Source organism: Zootoca vivipara, chromosome 6 (assembly GCF_965207765.1).
Source record: "Zootoca vivipara chromosome 6, rZooViv2.hap1.1, whole genome shotgun sequence".
NCBI classification, from domain to species: Eukaryota; Metazoa; Chordata; class Lepidosauria; order Squamata; family Lacertidae; genus Zootoca; species Zootoca vivipara.
In genome coordinates, this window is record NC_142589.1 from 91364079 (window position 1) to 91373956 (window position 9878).

At 49.8% G+C, this 9878-nt stretch overlaps 1 protein-coding gene across 2 annotated transcripts in view; it reads right to left on the bottom strand.

Annotated features, from left to right (window-relative positions):
- Positions 1 to 8190, bottom strand: part of LOC118087457 (transducin-like enhancer protein 1) — a 50881-nt gene extending 42691 nt beyond the window's left edge. For both annotated transcript variants that reach the window (XM_035120111.3, XM_035120112.3), the window contains exons 1-3: positions 7933 to 8190; positions 3515 to 3621; positions 1439 to 1581 (exon numbers count right to left, since the gene is read on the bottom strand). In XM_035120111.3, coding sequence (XP_034976002.2) covers positions 1439 to 1581; positions 3515 to 3538 — 167 coding nt within the window. In that variant the 5' untranslated portion in view covers positions 3539 to 3621; positions 7933 to 8190. The remainder of the gene's footprint in view (positions 1 to 1438; positions 1582 to 3514; positions 3622 to 7932) is intronic.
- Positions 8191 to 9878: the final 1688 nt, after the last annotated feature.

Consider the following 9878-nt stretch of genomic DNA (forward strand, 5'->3'; position numbering starts at 1 on the left):
GAACGCTTTGGTTTTGGAACGGATTTCCAAAACAGATTAAGTTTGAGAACCAAGGTACCACTGTATAATCTACAGTGGTACCTCGGGTTACGAACACAATCCGTTCTGGGAAGCAGTTTGTAACCCAAAATGGTCGTAACCCGAAGCGCCATTTTGCGCATGCGCAAAGTGCAATTTCTGCGATTTTCACGCTTTGTGCATGCACAAACTGCGTGCGCCGCTTCTGTGTATGCGCAGAACGCACGCGTGGCAAAAACACTTCCGGGTTTGCGGAGTTTGTAACCCGAACCGAGGTGTTCGTAACCCGAGGTACAACTGTATTTGGAATTTGGGCCGGTGATGCCAATTCAGGAAGCAGAAAGACTCAAGCCAACTTTCGGACTTCCGAGATTTTAAGCAAAGGAGCCGCCACGTGTATTCCCAGAACAGCTAGGCAATCATGAGGTCTGGAAACATAGTTTTGCTGTTTTAATTGTGGTAAAATAAAACAAAGCAGGAGATCCTTAGGGATGCCATATTTTGCAGCTTCTCCAAGGTCCTCACAGCCTTGTATTTTTATGAATGGGAAAGCCCCCCCCCCTAGGCAATGCCTCAAAAGGTTAACTGCAAAACCAGAGGATCTCTTGCTCCCCGGTCAACAACTTGGTTTTGAAATTTGCATTGGTCGAGGCGGCTTTTGATTTCCTGAAACAGCAGCAGTCCCCGCTCAAGGAGGGAGAAGGGGCTTGGGCGCAGACGCAGAGCACCTGCTTGGCATGCAGAATAGTTTGATCCAGGGTGGGTTTGATTTAAATCAAATCAATTTAAATCACAATTTAAATCGTTAGTCAGTAAGACTTGATTTAAATCTTTTCTTTTCTTTTTACAGAAAGATTCATTCTTGCTGGTATAATCATAATATTTACAACCGGATGAAGGTTTCCTTTTTGGAGTAATAAATTTTCAGAGTAGATTTTTACAGTTATAGCTGATTTAGTTATACCAGGGGGGTCAGCAATCTAAGGCCCGTGGGCTGGAAATGGCCCACAGAGGCCATTTAACCGGCCCTCGAGCCGCTCCTGAACTGAGCCCCTGCTCGGCGAGTCCCCGCGTGCTGTGTTAAACCGGCAAGGCGCAGGGACTCTCTTCCGTGGCTCTGGAAATCGCTTCTGCACATGCCCAGATGCCGGAAATTGTGTCTGCGCATGTCCGTGGCACTGGAATTCGCTTCTGCACATGCCCAGACGCCAGGAATCGCTTCTGCGCAGGCGTGGTTTTCGGCATCTGGGCATGCGAAGACGCGGTTTCTGGCGCCACGCTGCGCCGGTTCGGATCTCTGCGGGAGTGATCCGGCCCATGCCTGGTAAGCCTTGCCAACCCCTGGGTTATACTATTAGAAATACATAGACAGATAATTACGAGCCCCACCCACCCCCAAAAAAGAACCTGGCCATTTTACCTGTGGTACTGGTTTTGCAAGAACTGAAATTCCTCCTTGATCCGGTCCAAAATCTCCGGGTAAGTCAGCTTCAAGGACTGGGGGGCTGTCGAGACGACGCTGGTCGCGGCAGACGTGACCACGGGTGCCGCTTGTAGGTGACCCTGGGAGAGACGGGAAGGGAAAAGGCCAATCGCCACCAGCTTCGGACAGGGGCTAACCGAGGCCGTTGCCTCCCGCCGGGTCTTAGGAGTGCTCATCGTGCAGCGGAGCCGGAGGGACCCCCAGAGGACATCCAGACCACCCCCGCCACAACAAGCGGTCGCCCAACCTCAGACAGAGATTGGCGCAGCCTGAATCTCAGGTTGTCAAATAAAGGTTATTTATGTATGCCGCTACTGCGGCCCCGTGTTTCGTTAGCCACAAAAAATTGTAAAACGATCGAGGTCCCAGCTAAAGAAGAATGGCAACTTTGGGGAAATAATTGTGTACAGCTGAAAACGCTGGCAGCCTTAAGATAAATTCAACAGTGGAAATAGGTTTTGATGGATGCAATGATGGAATACTCGAATGGTATAGTTTTTGTAAAATATGCAGGGGTTTATGATATGCGAAATGAACCGTGGAAAGAGAAGAAGGGAAGTCATTGGTATCTTAAGGATATGAAAATTATGTTGCGAAAATTAAGGCGCGCATTTACATTCGCCAGTTAATACTTTTTTTGTTTTCAAGGTTCTGAAAGTCGGGGTGCGCCTTACGATTCGATGGCGCATTAGACTCAAGTAAAGACAGCCGTACCTTGGTTCTCGAACAGAATGGGTTCCGGGAGTCTGTTCGAATCCTGGAACCATTCGAAAACCAAGGCGCAGCTTCCGATTGGCTGCAGGAGTGTCCTGCAGCCAATAGGAAGCCGCGCCGGACATTCGGCTTCTGAAAAACGTTTGAAAACCGGAACACTCACTTCCGGGTTTCAGTTGTTCAGGAGCCAATTTATCCGGGAGCCAAGGCTTTTGAGAACCAAGGTACGACTGTGCGGTAGTCCCAGGTGACGTTTTGTTGCCTGATAACCTAGAGCTAAAAATCACAGCAACCTGGGACCTAGCTCTACCTGATGAACTACGGCCTGGCTGCTTCAGGGAAAGAGAGAAAGGGAGGGGGCAGAAACTTTGGGATGCGGGCCCACGCCAGACTTAACTCCTCTGGGAAGACGGCCCTCTTTACTTGCAGGGAGAAGATTGATCGCTTGATTGATATAAAGCAGGGGTGGCCAAGAGACAGCGATCTACTCACAGAGTTAAAAACTGGCAGTGATCTACCCCCTTTTTGGGGTTCAGGTCAAAGTTGATGAGCTTTTTTTTAGGAAGGAGGAAGACCCATTGGGGGGGGGGTTCAGGTTGAAATTGTTGAACTTTTTATAGGGAGGGAGGGGAAAGCCACGTTTTTTAGGGGTCCAGGGCAAAAACGTTGAGCTTTTTTGGGGGGAGCCAAACTTGTTGAGCTTCTTGGGGGCCCCCAGTGATCTACCACAGATGTCGAGTGATCTACCGGTAGATCACGAACTACCTGTTGGACATGCCTGATATAAAGCATTCTGAGGTTTTCTGGCAAAGAATTAAGAAAACATGCTGTTTGCAGCTTGAAGTAGTTTTGTTTATAGATCAAAGTATTTCTAAACCAACAACTCCTTTATATACAACAACAAAAAATCATAAAACACAGGACCGATGACCAACACTTGTTTATTTTTATCTCTTTTTTTAGGGGGGTGGGGTGGGCAGAAATATATAGATATATTAAACAACAGAGCAAAAATAGATCTATTAAAAAATGAATATCCCTGGTTTGATCAAAAGGGTGGGGGGAAAGGACAGTCCAAAACAGGCCTTTACAAAACCTCCCCTCACCACACACACACACACACAAAAGCAGTTAACTGTGCAAGTTTGCAGCATGTGAGATTTGTGGGTGGAAAGCATTTAGAAAGGCGAAAATCAGTTCGAAACAGACCATGTTTAAAACGGGTTGGCGCCTCCCCTCTTTCCAAAGAATTAGGAAACAGACATTTCCACGGGACCTTTAAATCGGGGATAAACTCACCGGTGGCCGGTTTTGAGGGAACATCCTTCGAGCAAAACCATAGGAATGTTGTTTCTGCAATATTGCTTTCGATCCTGTTTTTCTGCTATGAACCAACCCCTGGTAACCTGTTGAGAAGCAAATGTTGAACTGAGAATCGATGGGCTGCATCGGATCAAGCCTTACTCAAGAGTAGACCCGCTGAAATCCAGGTTTGGCTTAGGCTGCCACCAGCAATGTGCATTTGAAGCAGGATCGTCCCACTTTAAACAATCCTGGCTCCCCTCCCCCCCAAAAATCCTGGGTGCCGAGAGTTGTTAGGTGCCGAGAGATGTTAGGAGACACACACCCAATCCTTCCTCATAGCGCTGCAGTTCCCAAAGCGTTTTAATAGTCTGCCCCTCTTCCCAGGTAACAGGGGACTTTCCTGGTCACCTATGGCGAACAAGAATGAACAGCAAGGGATCACACAGTGCAGATGTTGCTGTTTTTTGTGGGTTTTTTGTCGTTTTAAATCTGCAAGTGCAGAGGAAGAAAGTAAAATTAAAAAGTAGAAATTAAAGCTGCCATTAGCTGGTAGTGATTAAATCAGGCTGGGAACTTTTGGAGATGTGTAGAGCATGGGTAGGCAAACCAAGGCCCGGGAGCCCAATCGCCTTCTAAATCCGGTGCGCGGACGGTCCGGAAATCAGCTTGTTTTTACATGAGTAGAATGTGTCCTTTGATTTAAAATGCATCTCTGGGTTATTTGTGGGGCCTGCCTGGTGTTTTTACATGAGTAAAAATGCATCTCAGGGTTATTTGTGGGGCAGAGGAATTCATTCATTTTTATTTTTATTTTCAAAATATAGTCCGGCCCCCCACAAGGTCTGAGGGACAGTGGACCGGCCCCCTGCTGAAAAAGGTTTGCTGACCATGTTTCACCCAGAAGTAAATCCCTGTTTGTCACGGGAGCATTTATGCTCAAGGTGAGCATAGATAGAATCTCAGCCTAAATTACCACTTTATATAAGAGTGCGTCAAACGCATTGCCTTGCTCTTATCCTACAAGCGCCACCCTTGCGGGGTAGGCCGGCATTATTAACCCCATACTGAGCGGGTGCCGCTGAAATAACGGTTTGCTTTGCAAATTGTCCGTCAAGAGCTTCGCCTCCATCTTGCAAGGCGCACTAATTTCCCCTCCTATCCATGTGGGGTTTTTTTTCTGCAGAAAGGGGGTTAGGTCTGAATCAGAGTCAGGGCTCCAATCCCAGAATTTGTTCTCTCCGTGCATTAAAAAAAACCCCGCACCTCAGTTAAAATATTTTAATACGACAGGAGTGCCTTCAGGCATGTAAAGTGTATCTTTCCTCAAGCCTGGGAGGGCCAGATCAGCAAGGCAGACTCCATGCAAGTTAAATTGGGCATTTGGGAGCCCACATTTTTGGGACAGGTGCCCCCCCCTCCAATCCAAATCCTGCAGTTTAATTGTTTCCTTCAGAATGAGCAAAGGAACGGCGCAAGCAAGCACCCACCAAATCACAGCACCAAAAAAGCATGCCAATTCCACCCCCTTGGGTTTAGTGCGTGGTGCTGATGTTGCCAAGGTTGTGGGTTCGAGACCCCCAGTAGTAGCAGTAGAAATAAATAAATAATTTATACCCTGCCCACTCTGGGTGGCTCCCAACATTATCCAGTTTCCAACCGAGGGAGAAAGCTGCCCTCACTGGTTGTTTCCCCTCTCTTGCCACCAGATGGTATATGAAGATAGACTGCCTCTGAAGGTAGGTGTTCTACTCAAGAGGGAACTCCTCTCTGCAGAAGCATGCTGGATGTGGAATACAGTACAGTATTCTTTTCGTTACCCCTGCACAGCGGTGTCTGGGGCTGAGAGAGGGAGGAGGAGAGTATTTTGCTGGCTGGCTTTTTAGCAAAAACCCCTCCTGTGCCTTCAGTGGTGCTCACTCCCTAGTAAACAGGGTGCAGGATTGCAGCCAGACCAAAGCCAACACCACACAGTAGGCGTTTGAATTCCGGGTTTCAGAAGGGGTGGGGGATTTGAACTCAGGACTCCCAGCCCAAGGCAGCTCGGCAGGAAGAGGGCTGCCTCAGACAAAGGACTCGGGATGCCGAAAGTAGGGCCCTTGGTCCATATAGCACAGTATTGCCTATTCTGGCTTGCAGGGGCGCCACAGGGAATTGAATCTGGGAGCTCCTGTCTCCAAAGCACTGAGGCCACGGTCCTTCTCCTAAATATTATGTAAGGTTCCAGTCCTCATTGTTAAAAAAGAGAGGCCAATATCATATAAAAACACAACAAACATTAAAAACTTTCCTCAACAGGGCTGCCTTCAGATGTCTTCTAAAAGATTGTTGTTTATTTCCTTGACATCTGATGGGAGGGTGTTCCACAGGGCGGGTGCCGCCACCAAGAAGGCCCTCTGCCTGGTTCCCTGTAACCTCACTTCTTGCAGGGAGGGAACCGCCAGAAGGCCTTTGGAGCGGGACCTCAGTTTCCGGGGTGGACAATGGGGGTGGAGACGCTCCTTCAGGTATACTGGGCCATTGAGGGCTTTCAAGGTCAGCACCAACACTTTGAATGGTGCTCGGAAACTTACTGGGAGCCAATGTAGGTCTTTCAGGAGCGGTGTTATGTGGTCTCAGCGGTGGCCCCCAGTCCCCACTCTAGCTGCCGCTAGAGAATGGATTAATTGTAGTTTCCAGGTCACCTACAAAGGCAGCCCCACGGACATCGCATGGCAGTAGCCCAAGAGGGAGATAACCAGAGCATGCACCACTCTGGAGAGACAGTCTGCAGGCAGGGAGGGTCTCATCCTGCATACCAGATGGAGCTGCTAGACAGCTGCCCTGGACCCAGAATTGCAACCTCACCGGACCTTGCTTGGCTTTGCAAGGAGTGGGAATGGCGGGGAAAGCACAGATAAGACCATAAAATGAAAGGTGGATCAGGCCCTGTATTGGAGAAATGGGGCGCCCAAAGAGGAAGAGACGCTTCGGGGCACTGGATCGTCTTGTCGATCTCATACAACAGGCCTCCCCAAACTGTGGCCCTCCAGGTGTTTTGGCCTACAACTCCCATGATCCCTAGCTAACAGCGCCAGTGGTCAGGGATGATGGGAACTGTAGTCCAAAACATCTGGAGGGCCAAAGTTTGGGGATGCCTGTCATACAACTTAGATCAGTGTACCTGGATTCCCAGGCATCTTCAACCCGACTTGGGATTTTTAGTGAAATTTGTGGGGGGCACCTCTCTAAAATAACCCCATTATGCTCCCAAGCAACCAGTTGTGTTGCCTGGTGCCCAGTTGGGACTGTCCCATTGACCCTAATTTACCCCCAGATATATACACCCCAATAGCCACCCAGATTTGCACATTTGCTGTGTTTTTTATTCCCAATAAGTCTTTTCCCAATGGAGGGTGGAGGCAGGAATATGCATCTGTGTCCCTTACCTGCAACCTTGGCGTTATCAGCACCGAGCTCTAACCAACTGAGCAATTTTTCATTGCGGCTCATGCACTTCAGCGGGTTGGACTAAATGACCCTTGAGGGCCCCCATTCCCACTCAAAAATAGTATCAGATCTCCAACCAGGGGAAATGCCCCCTTTGACACTTCCTTCCCTCTAACAGCATGGGATGCTGGAGTGATGGGAATGCACTTTGCACATGCTCAAGGGCATCCTCTTAATTCCTTGGGCTGGGGAGGGGGCAGCAAGGAAGGAAGGAAGGAGGTTAAGCAGAAGTTTAAACCCTGAGTAGCGGTTGGCAGTGGTTGGTTGGGGGGGGGTGGCTCCAAAGATAAAATGAGCGCCCCCCCCCCGCAACTAGGTGGTCCTCACCGTCAGGGAAATACAGGTGACTTGGCAGGTGGGGGTAGAGAAGAGGGGGAAATGAAATAGATGCAAATGGGTATGTGGTTTTTTGGGGGAAGGGGGAGGCAGAAACCAGGATAAGGCCCTAGGGAAGGACAATTAGACCACAACTACCAGTGAGAAAACTTCTCCCCCCTCACCAACCCCCCCTGCTCTGCTTAAACTAACCCCCCCCAACCCCAACAAGTCCTCCCCACCACACTAGATGCCAGTTTTTAGTGCTCTCTCTTTTAAACTCCCCAATAAACTCTCACTTACACCCCCCCCCCCGCAAAAAAGAAAAAGAAGAATAGATCCATAGATCCCATTACCTCCTCTGGTGGCTTGCAGTCCTCACTCTAACCGCCCCCCCCCCCGCCAAATTCCACCCCACCCCGTCCTCATTTATAATCTCCCAGGCCAAACAAAAGGGTCTCCTTCTTTTTCTAGCAGGTAGGAAGAGACACACAGAGAGAGAGGGGAATCAGACAGCAGGAAAAGGCCCCTCCTGCCTTCTTCCTCTCGGCTCACTCCCCCCCCCACCCATAATCAAGCCTCAGCCCCCCCCCCCAAATAAAGGCACTCACCAAACCACTGCAAGCCAGGATCGGGCCCCCAGGAGCTTCCAAACAAGGAAGGTGGGTGCGTGCGTGGGTGGGTGGGTGGGACACAGGCCCGTTTCCTTGAATGGGTGTGATGACCCCCCCTCCCTTCTCTCTCTCTCTCTTCCTCTCTCTCCCACCCCCCCACCCCCCACACAGCAGCCTTGCGGGGGAGGGCGATCAATGAACGAGCGCCAGCTCCACGTGGGGTCTGGCTCCTTCTCTTTTGCTACAGTCCAGCGCGCCGCAGCCAATCAGGAGGCAAGGATGGGGGGAACGGGAGGGAGGGGAGAAGGGGGAAAAGAGCGCTCGGTCCCCACGTGGGGTTGGGAGCCACAAGGCGGAGAGGGGGCTTCCGATTGGTCCGAGGCGGCCGCCCGTAGAAAATGTGTCAATCTGTAGGACGCGATGTAGCCAAGAGGCGCGGGGCGAGGGGGGGGAGTGTTGAGAGAGAGAGAGAGGGAGAGAGAGGTTTTTTTGTTAACCCTTTCGGAGGACTTGGAGCGACGGGAGAGAAGAAAATTGGATTAACCCATAAAGGCCTGGAGGGGAAAAGGTGGAAATGGGTTTAACCCTTCAAAGGGCCAAAGGAGGAGGAGAGGGAGATTTTTCCCTTAACCCTCTGGGGAGGGGTAACAGGGGGAGAATGAGTTTTAACCCTTAACAGGGCCAGAGGGTGTCGCTTAACCCTTAAAGGTCTGGAGTAGAAGAGGTGAGAATTAGTTTAACCCTTAAAAGCTTGGGCAGAAGGGAGGGAATGGTTCAACACAATAGCGTTACCCCTTGAAAATGCGGTGTTGTGTTGCTTGACCCTCAAACGGCCTGGAAGGAGGGAGAGAATTAACCCTTAAAAGGGCCAGAGAAGACAGGAGGAGAGGGGTCGCTTAACCCTTCAAGGCCCGAAGGGGAGAGGGGGGAATTAGTTCAACCCTTAGAATAGCCTAAGAAGAGGGTGTTGTTTAACCCTTGAAGGCCCGGAGGGGTGGGTTGATTTTAATGTGTTTGCAAAAACTGGGTTAACCCTTGACAGGACAAGAGCGGTACAATTAGCTAACGTCTTAAAAACATACACCACGCATTAGAAAATTCAGAAGGAATTTGGATTAAGGTCTGAAACTGGGGGGTTGGATTAACCCTTACAGCTCTGGAGCGCTGGCAGAATGGTAATGGACTTAGTCCTTTAAAATCTTGCAGTGCTGTGGGGGGTGTCAGTGTGGGGGGGAATTGGTGGGACCTTCAAAGGTCTGGATGGGGGCGGGGAAAATAATCCTTAAAAGGTCTGGAGAGCAGGGAGAGGAGAGATTAACCTTAACCGTTAAAGGGCTGGAGGGAGGGAAAAGGCTAACCATCAAAAGAATTACAGCTCTGAAGAAAGGGGGGGGGGTTGAGACGTTAACCCTTTAAAGGAAGCAAACTGAGAGGAAGGAGAGGTTGTGATTAGGTTAGTCGACTTGGGTGGCACACCTGCCTTTAAAACAACTCCAACCAAAGGCAGGAAATCAACAGGTAACACTCTCTGCCATTCCAAGTGTTGTTGCAGGAAACGCCTCACCTGTTGAAGTTGTGCCTGGTTTTTGCAGGTCGTCATAAGGAGATTCAACATTAGGAAGAACTTCCTGACAGTAAGAACTGCTCGACAGGTCTCTCCTTCCTTGGAGGTTTTTGAAGCAGAGGTTGGATGGCCACCTGTGATTCCTCCATTGCAGGGGGTTGGACTGGATGACCCTTGGGGGTCTCTGCCATTCCAACTCCATGATTCTATGATAAGGACACCTGGTGTGGCTCATTGAGGGACATATTCACCAACACAGCGCAGAGCATTTTGTTTTACCTCCATACTTTACTGCTGGTGTTTCACAGACCAACTTAAGTAGAAAGGTCTCTGCCCCGTCAAAGTCTATATGAGGGCAGCCAGCAGAATAAAAACAGAG